The sequence below is a fragment of the Nerophis lumbriciformis genome, linkage group LG11 (assembly GCF_033978685.3).
Source record: "Nerophis lumbriciformis linkage group LG11, RoL_Nlum_v2.1, whole genome shotgun sequence".
Classification (NCBI taxonomy): domain Eukaryota; kingdom Metazoa; phylum Chordata; class Actinopteri; order Syngnathiformes; family Syngnathidae; genus Nerophis; species Nerophis lumbriciformis.
Genome location: NC_084558.2, coordinates 25320305 through 25344865, shown reverse-complemented (window position 1 = coordinate 25344865; position 24561 = coordinate 25320305). Strand labels below are relative to the sequence as shown.

The 24561-nt window shown below is 37.2% G+C and overlaps 1 protein-coding gene across 2 annotated transcripts in view; it reads left to right on the top strand.

The window, feature by feature from the left end:
• LOC133610586 (teashirt homolog 1-like) overlaps positions 1-24561 on the top strand; it is a 437114-nt gene that overhangs the window by 358381 nt on the left and 54172 nt on the right. Inside the window, exons 1-2 of one of the 2 annotated variants that reach the window (XM_061966993.2) lie at positions 18174-18419; positions 18508-18991. In XM_061966993.2, coding sequence (XP_061822977.2) covers positions 18952-18991 — 40 coding nt within the window. In that variant the 5' untranslated portion in view covers positions 18174-18419; positions 18508-18951. Of the gene's footprint in view, positions 1-18173; positions 18420-18507; positions 18992-24561 lie in introns of those variants that run through there. The other variant, XM_061966992.2, reaches the window with a different exon arrangement.

The window sequence follows — 24561 nt, the reverse complement described above, 5'->3', positions numbered from 1 at the left end:
CTGGCCACCATGCTGTCCCAAAATGTCCTCTACAATTCGTGACGTCACGCGCAGACGTCATCATACCGAGACATTTTCAGCAGGATATTTCACGCAAAATTTAAAATTGCACTTTAGTAAGCTAACCCGGCCGTATTGGCATGTGTTGCAATGTTAAGATTTCATCATTGATATATAAACTATCAGACTGCGTGGTCGGTAGTAGTGGGTTTCAGTAGGCCTTTTATAATACTAACACACTAACAGTTGTAATTGTGTTAGCGTATTGGCTAATGCTAACTATGTTAGCTTGATTACATTATGATAGCACGTACAAATATTCATGAAAAAACACTTACGGACATCCCACATGGGAAGATTTAGTAAGTATGAATTGTTTTAGTTATATTGTAAAACTTACAAACTTTTCTTGGAGTGATGAATGAAGAATCCTATAGACGAATAATAGATGTAATAGTTCGGTTCAAGGCAGGAAACAGGAACTACATTTTCAACCCGCAGCGAACTCGTCCAAAAGAAGGCAACGTAGCACAAACAATAACACACGTTTCCAGTCTCTCTGTCGGTGTTTTATGAAAACTATTTGTTGAATACAAAACAAAATGACCATTAGCGAAGAAAAATCCATAAATTAGCTGCACCATTTTAAAAGCCGCAGGATACAAAGCGTGGGGAAAAGGTTGCGGCTTATAGCCTGGAAAATACAGTAGTACTGTGACTTTACTTGTGTTTTTCTTACAATTTAGCTTGTGAAAAACAATAACATTTAAATTACCAAGGAAAAACAACTGTCTTTTTTAGCACTTGTTGTAATAGTTAAATAAAATAATTGAATGGTGGCTCATGGAATAGATGCTAAACCTTCCCTCCTCCCGACATGCCACCCTTTTGCAAGGCTCTTGATGAATCGTTAAGCAGCAGTAATTGTATTTCATAACTGTCACGAGACCAGGGACAGTCGGGAAGCTATTTGTGTCAGCGTCTCCATCATCTCTCCGCTCGCCGGCTTCAATAAAACTCCAGTCAGCAGCCAGATTGTTAGCAGTCCGCCTCCAAGATTATTAAAAAATCCAAATGGGGAATTTATGGCTGACACCCGCTAACAATTAATAGGGGAGCGCTTGATTAATAAAGTTGGCTCAGCAGCATCCTCGACACTCCCCGTCGCTAAAGTTGAGGAGGGAAGGTGCGGCGGGCGTGCTTGTCATGGACGACAGCTGTGTCATTCTTTTTGATTAATGGAGCAGTGTGACCCCGCCCCCTAACCCGCCTCCTTCCCTGTCGCAGGTAAAAATAGATGTAGGCCAACTTAGGAGGCGGAATTAAGAAGTGGAGAAAAGATTGAGAAATGTAGAAAAAGTCACCTAGCTGACCTTGTCACCATGTTGAGTCAGCTGTGATTAATTAGTGGAGGGAGGCTGAGCAATTAGGTCAGGGCTGTGTGTGTGTGTGTGTGTGTGTGTGTGTGTGTGTGTGTGTGTGTGTGTGTGTGTGTGTGTGTGTGTGTGTGTGTGTGTGTGTAAACTTTTTTGGGGGGAGAAAATGTTCATTAAGGCAGCCGCATATGACAATTATTTTTGTTATCAGTTAATTTGCCGTTTCATCAGTATGATGTCGGCCATCGGCGAGAAATGTCAGAAGAAGTGTCGAATAATAATGAGTAGAGATGTCGGCCTGCCGATATTATCGGCCGATAAATGCGTTAAAATGTAATATCGGAAATTATCGGTATCGTTTTTTTTTATTATTGGTATCGTTTTTTAATTTTTTTTATTTATTTATTTTTTAAATCAACATAAAAAACACAAGATACACTTACAATTAGTGCACCAACCCAAAAAAACTCCCTCCTCCATTTACACTCATTCACAGTCATTTACACAAAAGGGTTGTTTCTTTCTGTTATTAATATTCTGGTTCCTACATTATATATCAATATATATCAATACAGTCTGCAAGGGATACAGTCCGTAAGCACACATGATTGTGCGTGCTGCTGGTCCACTAATAGCACTAACCTTTAACAGTTAATGTTACTCATTTTCATTAATTACTAGTTTCTATGTAACTGTTTTTATATTGTTTTACTTTCTTTTTTATTCAAGAAAATGTTTTTAATTTATTTATCTTATATTTTTTTTTTTTTTTTTTTTAAGTACCTTATCTTCACCATACCTGGTTGTCCAAATTAGGCATAATAATGTGTTAATTCCACAACTGTATATATCGGTTGATATCGGTATCGGTTGATATCAGTATCGGTAATTAAAGAGTTGGACAATATCGGAATATCGGATATCGGCAAAAAGCCATTATCGGACATCCCTAATAATGAGCCTCCTTCGATGTCGACTTTTATTTCTGGTTCTTTGGCCTAGCAATTTTACAAACCAAAGTAAGAAGGAAAAAAAGAAGTTTAAGAGGATGCACTATTTGGAACTACGATGGAATAAACGCCATCCATTTATTAGGATTTTTAGAAATAGCATTTTGGCATTCTTAACTGTCATACAAGTGTAAAAAGAAGAATGCATCTATGTATCGCACAAGCGCAGTAAAAAGTGTTTATATTAGGATGTAAAATCAGTAAATCAATCAATCAATCAATTGTATTTATATAGCCCTAAATCACAAGTGTCTCAAAGGGCTGCACAAGCCACAACGACATCCTCGGTTCAGAGCCCACAAAAGGGCAAGGAAAAACTCACAACCCAGTGGGATGTCAATGTGAATGACTATGAGAAACCTTGGAGAGGACCGCAGATGTGGGTGACCCCCCATCCCCTCGAGGGGAAACCGGATGCAATGGACATCGAGTGGGTCTAGCACAGGGGTCACCAACGCGGTGCCTGCGGGCACCAGGTAGCCCGTAAGGACCAGATGAGTAGCCCGCTGACCTGTTCTAAAAATATCTCAAATAGTAGCACTTACCAGTGAGCTGCCTCTATTTTTTAAATTGTATTTATTTACTAGCAAGCTGGTCTTGCTTTGCTGGACATTTTTAATTCTAAGAGAGACAAAACTCAAATAGAATTAGAAAATCCAAGAAAATATTTTAAAGACTTGGTCTTCACTAACTGACAAAGAAACAGATAACAGATTTGGTGTCCAGTTAAAAGTGTGACATGATTTATTTAAAAATTTGAGAGTTGACTTTTGTATTTTACATGAGTTATTATTTGTACAAACATGGTGCAAAGTAATTCATGATTTGTTAAAAAATGTTAGTGGCTAGCTAGTTAAAATGGGATATTGTGATTTCACAAGACTGTCTTAGAAGTGATCATTTGAAAATGTTCAATTTGAAAAATGTGCACTTAGAGAAAATATAAAAATAAAGTGTTGCATATTGATATTTATCTGTTTCTATATATATTTATTGGGAGAAATCCTTAAGATGATCAGTGTATCCACAAAGATAAATATCATTAAATATTAATAATAACAGAGTTAAAGGTAAATTGAGCAAATTGGCTATTTCTGGCAATTTATTTAAATGTGTATCAAACTGGTAGCCCCTGCGATGAGGTGGCGACTTGTCCAGGGTGTACCCCGCCTTCCGCCCGATTGTAGCTGAGATAGGCTCCAGCGCCCCCCGCCACCCCAAAGGGAATAAGCGGTAGAAAATGGGTGGATGGAAACTGGTAGCCCTTCGCATTAATCAGTACCCAAGAAGTAGCTCTTGGTTTCAAAAAGGTTGGTGACCCCTGGTCTAGCATAATATTGTAAAAGTCTAGTCCATAGTGGATCTAACATAATAGTGAGACTCCAGTCCATAGTGGGGCCAGCAGGAAACCATCCCGAAAACACAACCCATTAGCTATAATGATTACAATGTAACACAAAAGTTATTAACCTCTGTCTATATTAAAATGGAAAACATTGAAACACTGCATCTATTCAAGGAGACTTAACGCAAAGCTTTTACGTAAGGAAAAGTTCCTTCTACTTACATCATACAAACGTCGTAACCATATTTAGTTTTAAAACGTAAAAACAATTATCAATCAATCAATCAATCAAAGCCACATTGACATCCTCGGCTCAGATCCCACATCAGGGCAAGAAAAATGGCAGATGTGGAGATCCCACCTGGGTGACCGGTGCAATGGATGCCGAGTGGGTACAGTTAATAATGTGAGAGTCCAGTCCATAGTGGGGTCAGCAGGGGATCATCTTGCATGTAGACACGTGGAGGCGCAGAGACGTCATAAACTGATGCAAAGAGGAGTGGTCCATCCTGGGTCCCGACTTTGAACAGCTAGCGCTTCATCCATGGAGGCTGATCCGTGGAGAGGGGGGCAGAGAAGAAAAGAGAGACAGTAGTTCAACTGGTCTAAAAATGGGTCTATTTAAATGCTAGAGCAGGGTCGTCAAACGTACGGCCCGTGGGCCTGATCAGGCCCGCGAACAGGTTTTATGCGGCTCGGGAGATGAGTTTGCTAAGTATAAAATTGAGCTGAAATTGTTCAATGAAAGAAACTGCTGATCTAAATGTGTCCACTCGATGTCGCAATAACAACTCTGTTGGGCAAGCAAACGCTTGACACCGGGGCCAAGCAAGAGGTACTGTCACTGCCTGCTGCCATCTTGTGGTTTGTGTTCAGTTTGCCTTTGTTGGTGCAGCAGACCTGGCTCTTATTTTTTGTCTTCTTCCTAGAGTTCCTGTGTTTCCCTGTGGGCGGAGTTGTGAGACGTGCACAGCTGTGTCCAATCAGCCTTACACTATTTAAGCAGCACCTCTTCAGCTGGATGGCACTCGGCAATTCCACTCTTCAACTCCTGTTGTATGAAGATTCCTATGCTGCTTGTATTTATGCTTCTTACCTTCTTGGCTAGTTCCAGTGCCATCCAGCTTGGTATGTACTATGTTAGTTTGCACGTCTTGCAACTCCGACCCAAGTTTAGTTAGCTTTGTATATTAGATTTTGTTCTTTTTGTCACAGTGCTCTTTTTCGCACCGTCGCTTTTTGTTATCTTCTATTTTTGGATTATTGTTGTGAGTGCCTTTTTGTTTAGTAAAGAACTATTTACTCACATTCCATATGCATCCTTGGGTTCCTCTGTTCTACTTTTAATTGAACTGTGACAGGTACGCAGTAAAGCGCATATAGTTTTGGTAACGCGTGGCTTTGGCTCCTCCCCTCAAACAAATGAAACTTAAAACCTGCAGTTTTAGGTCTTCTGCTTCGAACGCATTGTTCTTTGGCACCCTCATTGCCCCTAAATGTCTCTTTCAAAAATGAGAAAAGTGAGTTTAACTCAACCATCTTCAACAGTTTGAGTTTAAGTTTATTTGGAACATGCAAGCATACAACATGATACATCACAATTTCCAGTTTCTCTTTTCAACATGTTCGAAAAGGAGTAAGGAAGAAGCAGAGCTTATTTCATCCTACCCCTTTTCTTTTACATAACAGTTGCTAAAACTTTTTGTTCACTTCCTGTTCACAATTTATTCATAATATACTTCATAAGTAATCACAATAAAAATAAATAATAATAATAATTGAATAATAATAATTGGTGAAGTCAGTCATATTTCATATGATGAGATAAGTAAGATTATTTTGCGAATGGATGGATGAAATAAATTGAGAATGTTTGTCATGGTTCTTGTTCTTTGTACTTTGTAAACACTTTAAGTTTGAAGAGTTTCTTGAAATGGATCATATTAGTACATCGTTCCATTCCATAATTTTATTCCACATACTGGTATACTGAAGGTCTTAAGTGGTGTACATGCATACAAATGTTTTGAATTACATTTTTCTCCAAGATTATATTTCTCCTCTTTTTTTGAGAAGAATTGTTGTATATTCTTGGGTCGCAGGTTATAGTATGCTTTGTATATAATTTAAGCTGTTTGCAAATTCACAGTTTCTACCTCCGTGTGTGTAGTTTGTTGAGTTAGCACAGGGTCAATACCTGGACATGACAAATGAGGTATTTGACACCTAGAAGTTTATTTATTTTGTTCAATCCCAGATAGGCTGTGATTTCATGTTTGTTGGTTTTGTAGATACACTGAGACAAAGTTCATTGTATTTTTCAAACCGCACACATTTCTTCCCCTTAGAATTTGAAGTGTTTTGTTATTTGTGATTTGTACATGTGCTTGTTCTAATTTTGGCCAAAGTAAAACAAATAAAACAATCTGAAGTCGTCTTTGTTTTTAAGTTATCATGCCATGATTTTACCAGTCCGGCACACCTAGGAATAGATTTTCCTCCATGTGGCCCCTGAGCTAAAATGAGTTTGACACCTCTGGGCTAGAGCAGTGGTTCTCAAATGGGGGTATGCGTACCCCTGGGGGTACTTGAAGGTATGCCAAGGGGTACATGAGATTTTTTTTAAATATTCTAAAAATAGCAACAATTCAAAAATCCTTTATAAATATATGTATTGAATAATACTTCAACAAAATATGAATATAAGTTCATAAACTGAACATCAAATCCAGTATGCTATTCCATTCATTACAATGCAACAATGCAATATTCAGTGTTGACAGCTGGATTTTTTGTGGACATGTTCCATAAATATAGATGTTAAAGATTTCTTTTTTTGTGAAGAAATGTTTAGAATTAAGTTCATGAATCCAGATGGATCTCTATTACAATCCCCAAAGAGGCCACTTTAAGTTGATGATTACTTCTGTGTAGAAATCTTTATTTATAATTGAATCACTTGTTTATTTTTCAACAAGTTTTTAGTAATTTTTATATCTTTTTTTTCCAAACAGTTCAAGAAAGACCACTACAAATGAGCAATATTTTGTTATACAATTTAATAAATCAGAAACTGATGACATAGTGCTGTATTTTACTTCTTTATCTCTTTTTTTCAACCCAAAATTCTTTGCTCTGATTAGGGGGTACTTGAATTAAAAAAAAATTCACAGGGGGTACATCACTGAAAAAAGGTTGAGAACCACTGGGCTAGAGTACCGTATTTTCCGCACCATAAGCCGCCCTGGGTTATAAGCCGCGCCTTCAATGAACGGCATATTTCAAAACTTTGTCCACCTATAAGCCGCCCCGTGTTATAAGCCGCATCTAACTGCGCTAAAGGGAATGTCAAAAAAACAGTCAGGTCAGTCAAACTTTAATAATATATTAAAAACCAGCGTGATGTGGGCGCGCATGGAGTCGTATATCAACATGGACGGAGCTGCGTGAAAAAAGCCACCCGGCCTCTTCGCGTAAACTTCCCTTAACCACTCGCTCATCTTTTCTTCATCCATCCATCCCTTCGAGTTAGCTTTTATGATGACGCCGGCTGGAAAGGTCTCTTTTGGCAAGGTCTTCCTTTTGAATATCACCATGGGTGGAAGTTTCTGACCATTAGCATGGCAAGCTAGAACCACAGTGAAGGATGACTTCTCATTCCCTGTGGTGCGAATATTCACCGTACGTGCTCCCGTTGTATCCACAGTGCGGTTCACAGGAATATCAAAAGTCAGTGGAACCTCGTCCATGTTGATAATGTTCTCTGGCCGGATCTTTTTTTCAGCTATCTTGTTTTTACAATATGCACGGAAAGTAGCCAGATTTTCTTGAAAGTCTTTAGGCAGTTGCTGTGAAATAGTAGTCCGTGTGCGGATGGAGAGATTGCGTCTTTTCATGAACCGGAAACCTGTCGCTTAGTAGGAGCCATTTTGTGGTCTTTACAGATGTAAACACACAAAGGAAATGAAACGTAATATCTGCGCGCTTCTTCTTCTTCTACGGGGGCGGGTGGTTGCTTACAGTAGAAGAAGAAGCGCTTCCTCTTCTATGGGGGGCGAATGCTTACCTTGGCGGTTGCTTGCCGTAGAAGAAGACGCGCTTCCTCTTCTACGGGGAAAAAAGATGGCGGCTGTTTACCGTAGTTGCGAGACCTAAACTTTATGAAAATGAATCTTAATATTAATCCATATATAAAGCGCACCGGGTTATAAGCCGCACTGTCAGCTTTTGAGTAAATGTGTGGTTTTTAGGTGCGGCTAATAGTGCGGAAAATACGGTATACAAATTAGTTTTAAGATAGGACTTAAAGGCTTTTATCAAGAACTCTCACAAATGACTAAGACAGAACAAATATTTTACTTCTATGTAATATTTTTACAATATACTCCTAGCGTAAAAAGAAGTTAGCCGCTTTTAATATATAAACGTAAAAACAATACGATAGTCTCGAAAGACAAGGACACAACTGAAAGCTTCTACTTTTACGTAAGCCGGTTTTTGTGCTTGTTATACAAGCGTGATAAGAAGTTAACCAATGTGACAATTGAAACATTGTTTCAAATGACAGACATAGCGCAACTATTTGACTTCTATGTAATGCTATTTTTATCGTACTTCTCATACAAGCGTGATAAGAAGTTTACCACTGTTACTATACAACCATAAACACAAAACAATAGTTTTTAAAGACGAGAACATAACGCAAAGCTTTTACTTTTACGTTATGGATTTTTTTGTACTTTTACAAATACAAACATAATAAGTTTACAGATGTTCGTATTGAACATTGAAATATGTGTTGGATTATAGGGCAATGCATATATTGTATTGTGCACTAATATTGCCATATATCAGCTACTGTGTGGGAGTGTGGGGGAACACATATAAGAGTAACATTAAGGAATTGTATCAACTACAGAAAAGAGCTATAAGGATTATTCATAAAGTAGATTACTTAGAACACGCTACATATTATTTATTAATTTGGGTTTATTGAAATTACAGGAGCTAGTAAAGTTACAGACATTATGTGTCATGTTTAAGGCTAAAAGTAAAACATTACCAGCAAATTTATAAAAAATGTTTGTCATCACTTCTAAGAATGAAGAGCATAGAAGAAAAGGTCATTTCCAACATCAGTATTCAAGGACAACTTTAAAACAAATGTGTATATCAGTGGTGGGGGTTAAACTATGGAATTCTTTTTACAATGAGATAAAAGATTGTAAAAATATATTCCAATTGAAAAAAATATATAAAGACAGAACAATAAGATCATATGGACGGCCATAAGTGTTTACATTTTGCTTTGTATTTATTATTTTACTTATTTTTTGCCTGGTTTTGTATTTGTTTTGTATCATCCCTTGAGGTGTATATTACTTTTTTTTTCTTTTTTTTTGTTCGGTTTGTACTTCATGAAGTTTTGCACTTGTGTTTTTTTGCGGGTTTTTTTTTTTGTTTTCATTATATTTGGATGTAATTTTTGGTTTATATGATATCCATTAAGTAAGACTACGTATTATGTTGAAGGGGGCAGGAAAATATAAGATTCTTCTTCATCCTGCTCCTTCTCAGGCATTGGTGTGTAAATGTATAATTGAATAATTGAGGTATAATTGTTTTTCGATCGAAGATGCACATCAATGAAGGAGATAAATAAAAATGAAATGAAATGAAACAATTCAATACTCTAAAGTTAGGGCATAACGCAAAGATTTTCTTCTTTTTTTTCCCTGTCCAGCTACTTAGGGAAACCATATTGTTGATGTAGATGCCCATATTTGCTGTACAGGTTTACTTTACTAAAGAGAAGTGTGGGATACTTCTCTTGTTGCCTTATTTGTGTTTGCCTTTATGAAATTGATTTACTGCATATTATTATGAGAAAAAAAAAGAAGAAAAACAGAGGGGGAAATTGCGGGGACAAGAGGGGTATAAGACAGAGAGACAATAACAATAACAACCACAAAAACAACAACAACAGAACAGCATCAGCAAATATGATATGTACAAATATGATAGTAAAAGTGATAGCAAAGAAGCAGTTAGTGAAGTAAATAAAAATAACACACAAATGACAATGAACATTATTACACTACAAATGGAGCGATACAAATACCAATAGAAATAGCACTATTGATGATGGATAATAACAATAATTACATCTATTATCAACAATACAAATGTTTCAAATGCAACAATGCATATGTGTAACGATAACTTGAATTACAAAAGAAAGCAGATAAATGGAGGGGAAGAAAGAGAAGCGAACTGTATTAACCTTGTAGTTTGTTATAGTATCATTAGGTTAAGCTTTGTCAGTGTGCCGTGCTTTGCCCAGTTTCCCATAGGGCAACAACGTTAATATATGTTTGATGAAACGTGATTACATGCATGAGTGTAGGTATGCATATGTGCTTGTATATGTACAGTATGTGTATATGTATGTTTGTACAGTGAATGTATATGTACAGTATGTATATACAGTATGTATGTGTGTACAGTGAATGTATATGTACAGTATGTATATATGTATGTTTGTACAGTGAATGTATATGTACAATATGCGTATATGTATGTTTGTACAGTGAATGTATATGTACAGTATGTGTATATGTATGTTTGTACAGTGAATGTATATGTACAGTATGTGTATATGTATGTTTGTACAGTGAATGTATATGTACAGTATGTGTATGTTTGTACAGTAAATGTATATGTACAGTATGTATATATGTATGTTTGTACAGTGAATGTGCGTGTGGATGTATGTATGCACTGTATTTGTGTATGTATGTGGGAGCGTAGGTACTTATGTATGTGCTTGAGTACCTTTGTGTGCGCGTATGTATGTATGAATGAATGAATACGTGTATGTGTGTATATATGTATGTATAATTGTGTGTATATGAGTATGTATGTGCATTTGTATGTACAATATATTTGTCTCCCAGTGTGTGCGGGAGCCAAAGTACGGCCCCGGCCACCCAGAGAGCCCGAACATTTAACTTTTATTTAACTAATTTTTTGTAGTGCAACATGGGGTCAACCAATGCTACTATTGAAACACAAAAACATAACATACTGTCAAAAATGAAAAACGTACAGTGAAGACTTTACGATGCAATGCTTTATTTATCGTATTTGTCATACAAGCATAAAAGCACGATAACACTGTTAATATTAAAACGTAAGAACAATAAAACGCGTTGTGTCAAATGACAAGGACGTCATACAAATATCTTGCTTTTATGCAATGCTATTTCCCTTTTGTACTTCTCATACAAGCATAAAAAGAGGTTAACCACTGTTAATATTAACACTTAAAAACAATAAAATGCGTTGTCTCAAATGACAGATGCTGCACGGACGTCTTTATGCAACGCTAATTTTATTGTAATTCTTTTACAAGCGTAAGATGAAATTAACCATTGTTAATATTAAGATGTAAAAACATTAAAACATATCTCCGGTGATAGACATTACGCAAAGATGTTACTTTTATGCGATGCTATTTTTATAGTACTTCTCATATTAGCTGTTAATATTAAAATGTTAAAACAATAAAACGTGTTGTCTCAAACACAAAGATGTTACTTTAATGCAACGCTATTTTTATCGTACTACTCATACAAGCATACCATGCAGTTAACTACTGTTAACTATGTCAAAACAATAAAAAATGACAAGGACTTGCGACAATACGTTACTTTTAAGCAATGCTATTTTTAGCTTACTTCTCATACAAGCGTAAGAGGAAGTAAATCCCTGTTAATATTAAAACGTAACAGCAATAAAACGCGTTGTCTTAAATGACAAAGACGTAGCACAAGGATGTTACTTTTATGCAACGCTGTTTTTTTATAGTACTTCTCATACAAGCGTAAAAGGAAGTTAACCACTGTTGATATTAAAATGTTAAAACGCGTTGTCTCAAACGACAAGGACGTATAGTAACACAAATATGTTACTTTTATGCTAGGCTATTTTTTATCGCACTTCTCATACAAACGTAAAAGGAAGTTAAACACTGTTAACAATAAAACGTGTTTCAAATGACAGACGTTACACAAAGACATTACTTTTATGTAACGCTATTTCTATCGTACTTCCCATACAAGTGTAAAAGTAATAATAGTAATAGTAATTAGGTATGTCCGATAATGGCTTTTTTGCCGATATCCGATATTTCGATATTGTCCAACTCTTAATTACCGATACCGATATCAACCGATACCGATATATACAGTCGTGGAATTAACACATTATTATGCCTAATTTGGACAACCAGGTATGGTGAAGATAAGGTCCTTTTTAAAAAAAATAAATAAAATAAAATAAGATAAATAAATTAAAAACATTTTCTTGAATAAAAAAGAAAGTAAAACAATATAAAAACAGTTACATAGAAACTAGTAATTAATGAAAATGAGTAAAATTAACTGTTAAAGGTTAGTACTATTAGTGGACCAGCAGCACGCACAATCATGTGTGCTTACGGACTGTATCCCTTGCAGACTGTATTGATATATATTGATATATAATGTAGGAACCAGAATATTAATAACAGAAAGAAACAACCCTTTTGTGTGAATGATTGTGAATGGGGGAGGGAGATTTTTTGGGTTGGTGCACTAATTGTAAGTGTATCTTGTGTTTTTTATGTTGATTTAATAAAAAAAATAAAAAATTAAAAAAACGATACCGATAATAAAAAAAAAACGATACCTATAATTTCCGATATTACATTTTAAAGCATTTATCAGCCGATAATATCGGGCCGATATTATCGGACATCTCTACTGGTAATATTAAAACACAAAAACAATAAAACGCTTTGTCTCAAATCACAAAGACGTAACACAAAGATGTTACTCTTATGTAACGCTATTTTTATCGTATTTCTCATGCAAGTACAAAAGGAAGTTAAACACTGTTAATATTAAAAAGTAGAAACAGTAAAACGTGTCGTCTCAAATGACAGACGTTACATAAAGACGTTACTTTTATGCAAAGTTATTTCTATCGAACTTCTTATACAAGTGTAAAAGTAAGTTAACCACTGGTCATATTGAAACGTGACAAATATAAAAAGCGTGCTCTCAAATGACAGACGTTACTCAAAAAACACGTCTAAATGACAAAGACGTAAGACAAAAATGTTAACTTTATGCAAAGCTAGTTTTATTGTAAGAAGTAAACAGTGTAAACAGTACCTGACTATATCATGAATGTTAGAAGCTGTTTTGAATTGTTGAAGTGTCATTTTACGGAAAATGTCGGTCACATTTGTACGACATTGGATGTTTTTGAAATGGATATTTTCTTGTGGAATGTAAAAAAAGAAGTCCTCAGTGCTGTCTTCGGATAAGGCGTTTAAGGATGAGAGCCCCCTCAGACAAATCCTTGAACCCGTAACGAGCATATTTAACAACGATGGCTATATATCCCCCTCCTTCTTTTCTGGCAATTAAAGAGTCCCCGTGTGTAATTTAATTCTTCTTTTCAAGTGCGGGGGCTCCCCTGAGACGTGGCCTGTAGCTGTGCCATCGCTCTTTTGGTGATTATCATTAATGAATGTCGCCCAGGACCATCCCTCAATGTGACTGCGCAGGAAACACAAGCCCTAATTAAAGGTTCCTATTCATAAATATACGCCTACAACCACGCGCATGCTCCTTTTAATGTCAGGAAGGGACGCTTTTAAGAGCGGCGGTGACATATCTTTAAAAAAAAAAAGCCTGCAAGGAAGGATTTGTGCAATTTTAGATTTGCAGAATTGTGGAAGATTAGGTTGCTCTACTTTGAATTGGAAAAGTTGAGTCCCGGCTGTAAATTATTTACACCTAACTGGATCATGTTAGCAAACACTTTATCTTTTTTTTTTTTTTTTTTTTTTAATCCATCTCTTTCTGTCCCAACTTAATGGAGGAAAAACACTAATTGGAGGGCACCTGTCAAAGCAAACAAAAGCACGAAGGAGGCGGGAACGTGTCGGCAGTTTTTCCTAACAGGAAAAGTGGGAATCTATATCTTTTTTTACTGCAATAATTGTTTACAAAACGTCGTTTCTGTGAGGCAAAAAAAAACAAAAAAATCCAATGCAGATTAATTTCCCAGTTTTTTCTATTAATTTTAATTATGCAAATAATTTACCGTGAATATGTCGATTAATCTAACTTTGAATCATGAATAATCATGACTAATCACAATTCAGAGTGTAATTAATCTAATTTAAAAAAAAATCATAATTAAATAGATCAACATAAGTTGAATAATTAATACACAAAAAATATTAATTTATTTAATCACACAATATTAATATTACACTTGTAATAAATAATACTGTTTAATAAATCTATTGATATAGATTAAAATATATTTTAAGTAGATATTACACTTTCAATTAATAATGGTACATTATACTAAGTCTAAAAATATAAGTTAATTCAAAAATAATTATAAAGAATAAACATATTTGCAAGGCTTACTTTTTTCATAATTATATAATTATATAATATTTACATTTTGAGTAATATGTATTTAAATTACTTAATTAAAAATAGATATTAGGCACATTTGTGGATTACATGTTTCTTTGAGGTTTTATATGGTTTAATTTAATGATTATTTTTCAAGTGAGACGTTTTTGGTCCATGGTCCTCAGGTTGCCCACTCCTAACATAAACAGTGATATAATCCACTCTCATATGATGCAATAACTAATACAAATAATGTACATACTATTGTCTCATGATATAAAGGTGCACGTGTCAACCCTGCACATCCATTTTTTGTACACCCAAAATTGTCCAAATTTAAAAGAGACGGGGATTGAGAGGCTTTAATTGCGTTGTCAAAAGTACGGCAAATGCGTCACTACCGTACTTGAAAGTCACACACCCTGTCGACGCTGGCGTTTTTAATTATGTCAACTTATCTGATAGATGTGTGCAGATAGGGGCCGAGTCAAAGTTACACTTTTCTTTATTAATTCTTTGTATCACATATATATATATATATACACACACACACACTTACTTGTATTTAGCCTGTCACTCTGAGCAGCCAAACTGATTGGAGATTAAGAAGCCTTTTTCAACTTCAGTCCAACTCCAAAGAACACTCATCTTTTTTCTTTTTTTTAAGTGCAAACTGATTTATTCCTGACCAATAAGAGGGAGGCATTACATATTTGTTTGTTCCTTAGCTTTACCGTATGTGTGGATAAATCAAAACATAAATCCAACAAAAGTGGTGTTTAAAGGAGTAACATATAAATGTTCCTGAGCATTTCTGCAGGTGTTTTTACGCAGTGCAGTCTTCTCGTAAAGATGGCCGTGTTGGCACTGGAGAGAAAAAGAAAGAAAATAAGCACTCACTGAACAATATTTGGTGCACCTGTACAATGTAATTACAACCAAGGCGGGATCAAATGTTGCATCTAGCACAGACTTTAGGGAAAGTGTGACACATGATTTCCATGCTAAATAATAAATGATAATTTAGTCAAAATACCTCACCATAGCCTAATGCAGTCCAGACCTTTTTTTATCATTATTCATTCTGATAATATTGTTTTTGAAGTGCAATGGGACTTGTGAGATCTTGCAGCACACACATTTTCATTTCTCAACACCTCATGACCCCCCCTGCTGGCCTCACTGGTACTTCTCCACCATTTAGTTGTGTTCCAGGACCTTCACAATTAAAGACGGCAGTTGTATTTTCTTCTGATATGAAAAATGGTGCACATTTAAATCATACTAATCATAGATACATAATTATTCAGTTATAGCTCTTATCCTGCAGTATTTACAGATAAAACTAACTTTAGTTTTAAACTCAAAACACTCAGAGAAGGTTGTTGGTCTATTTGCTGTTTGTTATTCGGCTGTTTTTAATATTTTAGTAACCCTTTTCAGCATTTTAAAGGGTCAAAATATTAACAGCCATCAGTGCACTTTTTGACATACTGTTATAGTTATGTGCTTCAAATCTTTCTTTTTTTTTTAAAGAATACAAATCTTATTAAAAGGTGGAAATTCTAAAAAATTTTGTAATATATATAAGTTATGATAGGACATCATAATGCAGGCTTTATAGTGATACCTTTAGAGCTACAGACAACCTTTTTATTTTCAAAAATAAAACTCCCTTCTTTTACATTTAAGAATATTTCTTAACTTTTAGAATTTCATCTGCAATATTTACTAAGTTACATTGTTAGTTGTACTAAAAAAAATCAGAGCATAATAGCACACCATTTGAATTAGAACAGTCTCTGACATATGTATGTTTGTTCTCTGTTTATATAATATTAAACATAATATTTTGGTAACATTTTAGAGCAAATGGAAATACCACTGCAAGCTCCTTATTGTTGCAGCCATACTGGTATAGATCCATAAGTAAAGTCCAAGGCAGCCATTTTTTTAAATACAAAAAATCTTACTCAAAAGTAACAAATATTTGATAAATTATAGTATTTTTTTTAAATAGTGTATATTTTTTTTCAATTGTAGGAATGAGTAACAACTTAAGATGCCCCCTCTTGTCTGGTTCAGTGACGTCACAGCTCTTCGTCAATCAGCAGCCAATAGTGACAGACGCCGATGGACATTTTTCTTTTTTTGAGGGGGCGTTCCTTGGTTCCGCACGGGCCTCATTATAAACCTGAGGAGCTGTCATGTGGAAGTGTGCATTCGTAGCGAGGACAACACTCACCGTGACTGAAGTTTGTCCTTCCACTTTGTGCTCAATAGGAAAATAGTCCCACGTCTGCATTGTATCCATCCACTCTCCTCTTGGTAATTCATCAAATGTTCTTTATTTTCCCTGGTGCACGATGGCATTACAGATACAACCCACACGGGTGTTCGCCCCCCTTTATATATAAACACTTTGCAGTGTTTGGGACGCCGTGAGGGCTAGTGGAGCCTCCTGTGGATGGAGGAGCCCCTCCCCTCTGCGTGAAGCCTCCAAATAAAGGTGGAACCAATTGGTCTGCCACTGCTTTTGTCCCACATTTTTTTCAAACACTTTAAATTCCACGCAATCTTACAGCCTAAACCTGTACCCCTCTTACGAGACAAAATACATGTTGCACTACTTTTTAATATTGTGTCCTTTACTGTCACTTATGTGGCACTTGCCCCGTCCCCATGGCGTACATGCATTTAATTACATTTTTTCCACCTTTGATGAGTATGAAGTGTGTGGAAACATCTTAAAATCTTAAAAGGGATTAGTTAGCATATAAGAAATTATCTCGACCAGGAGTTGTCAAACTTTTTTCACCAAGTACTACCTCAGAAAACTCTCCAAGTACCACCATAATGACTAACATTAAAATACAGTAGCGTACTAGGCCTAAGTATTCATTAAAACCAAGGCAGAGGTTTTATTTAACAAATATATGCAATATTTTGGCCTCTGTAACATTACACCCAGTTTGAACAGTAACACTGTGTTTGAATATAGGAAAATAAAAATATAATCACTTAATTAAGTGATTCTCCACTAATGGTACGAGAATCACTGGTCTAGACCGCATGTGTATATCATAACTTATCAGTAAGCTTTATTTGCTGCATCTTTTTACCATTGGTTTATTTTGGGTGTCAGTTTTCTGCAGGCACAAAAGTGCAAATGACTTGTTATACTTGAATTTAGTCCACATTAAGCTTTTCTTTGACGTCTTCAATTAAGATATTACTATACGCTTCTAGGGGGGGTAGCGTTGGCATATTTAAAAGGTCCTAAAACTGCCCTTGACCCCGCAACTATAGCCTAGGTGGGTTAAAGCCAATTACAGCCCACCTACAACACGTATGTGCATGTTTATGACATGTTAAACATATGGAAATTAATTCTGTTGCGTGCCCATACATTTTTGTTAAAAATACATGACATTAATATACCGTATGCATTTTTCACAGTCAATAATGAGAATGTGTATTTTCTTCACCTTCACTTAAGTGAGTTGCTATGGGTGCATGCATTTGTAAAAGGTTGGAAAGCATTCCTAAACGTGTGTGTATATTCCTCTATAATACATGTGTCCATGTTGCATGTATGTAAATGCATTTTCTATGGAAAATATCATGTTTTGCCTGTTTTTGAGATCCCAAAAGGTATGAACGTGATCCAAAGCACTGAAAAGGTCTAAAAGGCAGAATATATAATTTTTTTTGCAAAATGTATTCACATGAACTTACAACTTTGTATGTGTTTTGATGCATTATGCAAACTGGACCCTGCACGTGCATGTGTGCGTGTGCGTGTGTGTGTGTGTGTGTGTGTGTGTGTGTGTGTGTGTGTGTGTGTGTGTGTGTGAGTGGGGTGTTTTGCTGGTGCAAGTGTGTGTGCGTGCGTGTGTGTGTGTGTGTCAGAGTGACGCCTTCCAGTAGTAAACATAAGATTGACAGACAGGTGGGCTCAGGCTGTCAGTGTGACGCGCCTTGAAGGGGTGGAGTAAAAAGCAAGCAAGAGGCCGACCTGCTGTGCTTGCATGTGTCCGTCCATCAGTGCGAGCAGCCCCGGACTCGCTTCGCCATCATTGCCGCGGAGAACCTACTTTTTTTTATTCGCATTTAATCCGACGCGTTGTTTTTCTTGTCAAATTGAACGTTAATGACAACAACCGTGAGCGGGCGCGCACACGCTTAGACGAGCCGCGTGCGTGTGAGTGTCGGACGCGCGCACGTCAATGACTGACACTCCGGAGCGAGCGCGAGCTTTAACGTGTCACTCTTCCTTCTTCTCCCCGCAGAGAGACACCTTCGAGCGGGCACGGACGAGACCCCCGCCCGGTTCAACGTCCGGCCGACTACCGAGACTTCCCCAAGTGTGGACTTCTGGGTTCCGGAGGTAGGAAATAGTCCGTCCAAGAGGGGCTGGAGGGTGGCCTCTTTCTCCCCGAGCCACCTCCGGTACATCCGCGCGGACCTTCTGGCACTTTCCTCACCGAGAAACAACTTCCCGGACCGGGCGAATCGCCTCCCTCATTTGCGGAAATACTCCTTGAAAACAATGCGCAAAGGCGAGTAACCAGCATAAGTCCTCCATTTTCCTATTTAAAACAAGAAGAAGGAGATCTACGCGATTCGCTCCAAGACTTCCGGACTCGTCGTTGCTTTTCCACCCCGCAGTTTGGGCCAGCAGTTCGGGGTCTCTGCATGAAAGCTCCCGGAGCAGCAGCAGCAGCAGCAGCAGCATGCCCCGGAGGAAGCAGCAAGCACCGCGGCGCTCATCAGGTACGTCCCGGTGATGTAAACTAACACACCCTCGCTCACTTAAATGACACGAATCAAACGCACCAGAACCTTGAAGGGACGTTTGATTCATGTTTTAAAGTCAGGGAAAATACATGTAAGGTGAATTAAGTGTTGAATTAGCTAAAAAGTGTAGTATACTTTAATTGAGGCACATACTCTAAAAATGTTAAACACTTTTATATTGTTACATTGTTTCAACACTTTATTAGTCTTGAGGCACATATTCCAAAAATGTTAAACACTTTTATACTGTTATAATTTTTCAACACTTTACTAGTCTATATCAAGGGTCTCCAACAGGTAGCTTCCGTGCCCCCAGTAGCTCGCTACTACCAAATAGTTGTGTACATTACGTTGTAGTGTTGTGTTGTATTGAATGGTGCAAAATGATGCACATTCACAATCACCTGTCATGAAAACATGCACGTTTCTTTCCCTTGTTTGATTGCAAAAGACTAGGACAACAACTAAGAGACTTTTCAAAAGTGTCCACGTTCATCTGTAAAGACATAGTGAGTTATATTTTAATTAAACATGTTACGTGGGTCACCTGGCATATACGAAAAAAAGCTCCCTCTGTTTTCAATTTGGTTCACGTCATAGTGCAAAAGGTTGCAGACCCCGGTCTATGTAAGGAACAAAACTGTACCCTTATTTCCTCCAGTGCAAATATTAGTTGGCATGCTTTATTTAAAAATGTTTCTTAAGTTCACAAAACAAACTTAATAATCTCCTGTTTGTTTGTATTTGTCGTGCAAACAAAAGGGAGGCAGAAGTGTCGTATATTCAGCTTTCCCTGTTTTCCGGCTCTAGGATTTGCCATCCTCGATTTGATGCTTGATTGATCGCCTGTCACGCCCGCCGCCTTTCATCTATTCATTCCCGATAAACATCAACTAAATCATTCGCCATGGAGACACGCATGCGCCCAGCAGCTGGCTAGACTCTCCGTCAAAGGGTCACTCCTCCCTTTTTTTTTTCTTTTTTTTTTTCCACCCGTGCTGAGACAAGACAAATTGAAAGAAAAGTTCTGGAGCAGGGATGAATAAGTTGGCGATTAAAGGAAGCAAGGAGGAGGGGTATTGGAGGAAGAGGAGGAGGGTGGTGGGGCGTAGCAAGATCACAGAGAGGCAAGCAGGAAAAGCAGTGTGAGCTTCTTAACGCTGTGACCTGACCTCCGTGTCGGGGAGGTGTTGTACGTTTTTCTGTGCGATTAGGAGTCGTGACCCGATATGAGACGAGATAAAGTCAGCGCCTTTTTGAATTTCAGCATCTAGCGCCATAATTACCTCCACCAGGGACGTTTCTGTCACATTTTCTAGTTTAATACATGAATAGACATTATTTTCCATTCTTTATAAGAAAGTAATGCACAAGATTGTTTTGGCCCTGCAGTAGGTATGACATCTATTTATTAATTTCTAGTTCTTGTTAAAATTGTTCATTTTTGTGGTGTTGATTGTGGTTTGACATTTAGCCAGATTACCTCACTATTCTACTGCAAACTTTGTGGAGCGATTAATTGATGTATTTCCTAAAAATGTTCACTAAACTATGCATCTATATTGTGTTTTACACAGAGATACCATTTATTGACTGTACATTTTATTCAGAGACCAGCAAGGGCGGACTGAAGAACTGTCGGGTGTAAAAGTCACCAAGACTTCCCTTACTTTTGTCATACTACATTCTCAGGGTGCAGAATAGCCAGCTTGACTTATTAGAACAACGAAAAACAGGCTTTTACAGACAGTGTTTGGCCTCAACTTGCATTTATTGTGATTTGTGGCTTTCCTAAAGAGTGAGGGTGTTAGTAGGTTTGAAAGAAGGTCACCCTCTCTCTCTCTCTCCCTCATGGTGATTGACAACTTTGAAGCTGTTTGAAGTCTACACTGCGATGACCAAAGCCCTGCCAATGAAAAGTTGCTGCAGAATGTTCAATCAAGCGGCGGCGGCGGCCGGAAATGTGAGGTTAAGCAGACTTAATTAAGGTTGCGATGGCGAGACTTTGAACTGGCCGGTGCTGTAATGTGTAATTGACAGGAGGCTTCCACTGATGGATGTGTTGCCTGTTTGAAGAGCTAAACTGTCACGTGACGGCCTAAAGCCTCAGACTTCAGCCACAAAAGGTGTTTCTTCTGGCCTCAAAGCGAAGCTTATATTACCTCCACCAAGGAGCTCATGTTTTGACCAGATTTTCTTGCTACTTCTTATCAGGACAGTTTGTCATACATTGCATTATTTAAGGGCCGGGCCAATAAAACGATATCAACATTTATTGCCATAGACACATAAGCAATAAAAAATGTGTTCAGTGAAATGTTCGATGTATGTTATGGTTGAACGAAACCGGAAAACGATATCAACATATATTGCGATAGACACAACATCAATAAAAAATGGTCGAAAGAAACCGGAAGTTGCGACGCAAGATTGGTTTCATGAACAAAGGCACTCGCACTGGGGTAACCGCGCAAAACAGGAAGTGATCACTGAGCAATGGTGGGAGGGGCACGCCAATCACAAGCACAGCCAATCATGTAACAGTATCAAGTTTGGTTGCGTCATATTCTTGCCTCTGTTGATTCTCTGCATGGAGTGAAAAGAGAAACTAAAAATTAATGCCGGAGATTGCGAATACATTGTCCATAAAACAGGAAAAGTCACCTCGACAGTATGGCGGTTTTGGGGATTTTTTAAAACACACCCTAGTCACTTCTTTTCAACTCCTGTCTGTTCCCTGTTCGGGTATACGGAAACAACAGGTAGGAACTAAAGTGCAGGACTGTATAAATAAAATAAATTACAAAAAATAACAAATCTGCTCCTTTAAAATAATAATTTGGTCCAACAATATTTAAATAAAAATACTGAATAACATAAATTCCTTTCGATACTTAATTAAGATTAACAGATTAAATTAAATGTTACACAGCTGTAACTTCCTGGCCCTAAACTTACAAAAAATAGTTGTTCTCATGTGTTCCAGTTTCCATTTTCACACTTTGCACTATTTTGTTCAACTTTAGTAAACATTTCTTACTTTCTCCTTATACTTTCTCCTGGTCCTTATTTTCAATAAGTTATAAAAATATAAATAATTATCGATATTGTCCGATATAAAACACTCATAATGTTATATAGTTTTCTGCGATACTGCCCAGACCTACGTTCCATTTCTACTAAATAACAGGCAGATAATAGGCCTGGGTGATATGGCCTGAAAATACAATCTCAGATTTTTTTCCCCAAAAATAAGATTTAACGATTTTTTTCCCCCTACTTTTTAAAGAAACCATTGAATACAAATTACAGCGATCATTCTAAACAAGTGTTAGTTTTGTTTCGATCAAAAACTTGTATATTGAAATGACACTGCATACATTACATCTTACTCTTAGCAAAATTGTTCTCAAAATGATTTTTAGACCAGATATAAATTTAACTTTTTGTGGAATAATTTTCAAAGAATTATAAATAAATGATAAATGGGTTGTACTTGTATAGCGCTTTTCTACCTTCAAGGTACTCAAAGCGCTTTGACACTACTTCCACATTTACCCATTCACACACACATTCACACACTGATGGAGGGAGCTGCCATGCAAGGCGCTACCAGCACCCATCAGGAGCAAGGGTGAAGTGTCTTGCTCAGGACACAACGGACATGACGAGGTTGGTACTAGGTGGGGATTGAACCAGGGACCCTCGGGTCGCGCACGGCCACTCTTCCACTGCGCCACGCCGTCCCAATTAAATTAAGAGCTTCCCTTCGGAAGCAATACTTCTACTTCTGTTAGCAAATAAACAATAATCTCCAACATTGAGATGAATAACGTGCAAATTTAAATGCAAACTTGGATAACATACTTCTGTAAATAAAAATGTTGTATTAAGCATTGTATCCAAATAAAGAAGTAAAACATTGAGAACACTATAGTTTGTTTCAGTAAGTAGATAAAGTAAACATAGCCTTTTTCATTCACACATCTTGGTGGTGTGCAGAGTAACTGATCGCATTGTGATTATTTTTCATCATACATGGCATCATTATACATACCTGGTAGGGGTGTAACGGTACACAAAAATTTCGGTTCGGTACGTACCTCAGTAAGAAAACAACAAAATATAAATTTTTGGGTTATTTATTTACCAAATTTGCAAAATCTTCCACCAAAAATATTTTTCTTAGTGGAATATTTTATGTGAAGTAATCGGAACCTTGGATAGGTCAATAATTCATAATAACATTGATTTTGATTCAATATTATGTTTTGAGCAATGACAGTTGGAAAGAAAAAAAAACAGCTTTGTTTTATTAGTCAACATTGCAACTTTTTCTAAATTACATTTAACCTTTAAACTTTTTTATTTCACTTTTGTTATGTTTTTGTTTATTTTAATAGTATTTTTAGAATGTGCCGTGGGCCTTTAAAACATTCGCTGTGGGCCGTAAATGGCCTCCGGGGCACACTTTTGACACCCCTGCTATAGATAATAAAAAATTAAATCTGATAAATCTATGAATAAAAAGCTGAGCCTGGCGACACATGTGCGTTTATCATAACTCTCTCGCTCTCTCTGTCTCTGCCTCTCCCTCGCGAATGCTGCTGCGTGCACAATTTGTTTAGTTTTGAACCCCTACTTAACTCTGAATGTACATTGAAAATACACGCAACCCTAACTCAAAATGCCGGACATTTGAGGCATTTAAGAAACTCCGCCCTGACAGCTCTGCAAAAGAGGACATGTCCGGTGAAAAGAGGACGTTCTTAAATGCCTCAAATGTCCGGCATATTGAGTAAACAATGCATTGTTTACACAATGTGCGTTACGCTACTTAAGATGTCCGTGTGGAAACTCGTTCGGTACACCTCCGAACCGAACCGGACCCCCGTACCGAAACGGTTCAATACAAATATACGTACCGTTACACCCCTAATACCTGGTGTAAATGATTCCACCATATTAAGATTATTTTTTTGCCCGTAGTTTGCTTGTTGTTGCATCATGTTCGCCTCGTAAAGAAATTTATTTCCCACACTCGGTTGGAGGCTTCGGTTTCAGATGCTTGAACAAGTTTGTTGTGCGGATGCCTTTTTGAAACAAACTTTGCAGCGTGAAGTCATTTGTTTCACGCCTGATGCCGTAAAACCAAAGTACTGTCAACACTTTTCTTTGAAACAAACGTCCCACCTTTGTTAGCGTTAGCATTAACCATTTGCTATATGTGCCGCTAAGCAAATAAAGGGACAATGCAAGCTACGGAAGCTCATGTGGGGCAAAAAGTATGCCAGAGCCAGAGGGGGAAAAAAATTATTTTTTAAATTTGTGTGCAACAAAAAAACTGAACATATCGATACAATCGATATATCGGCCAGGCCTAGCAGATACTCTTCCAAGGATGACCCTGTTACAGCAGTACCTTGTTTTTCATTGATCATTTAAATTTCAAACCTGCTCAGAGTGTCCACCTTGAGATCGGTCGATGGTGAGTTCAAACCTCGGCCGAGTCATACCAAAGACTATAAAAGTCAAACGCATTACCT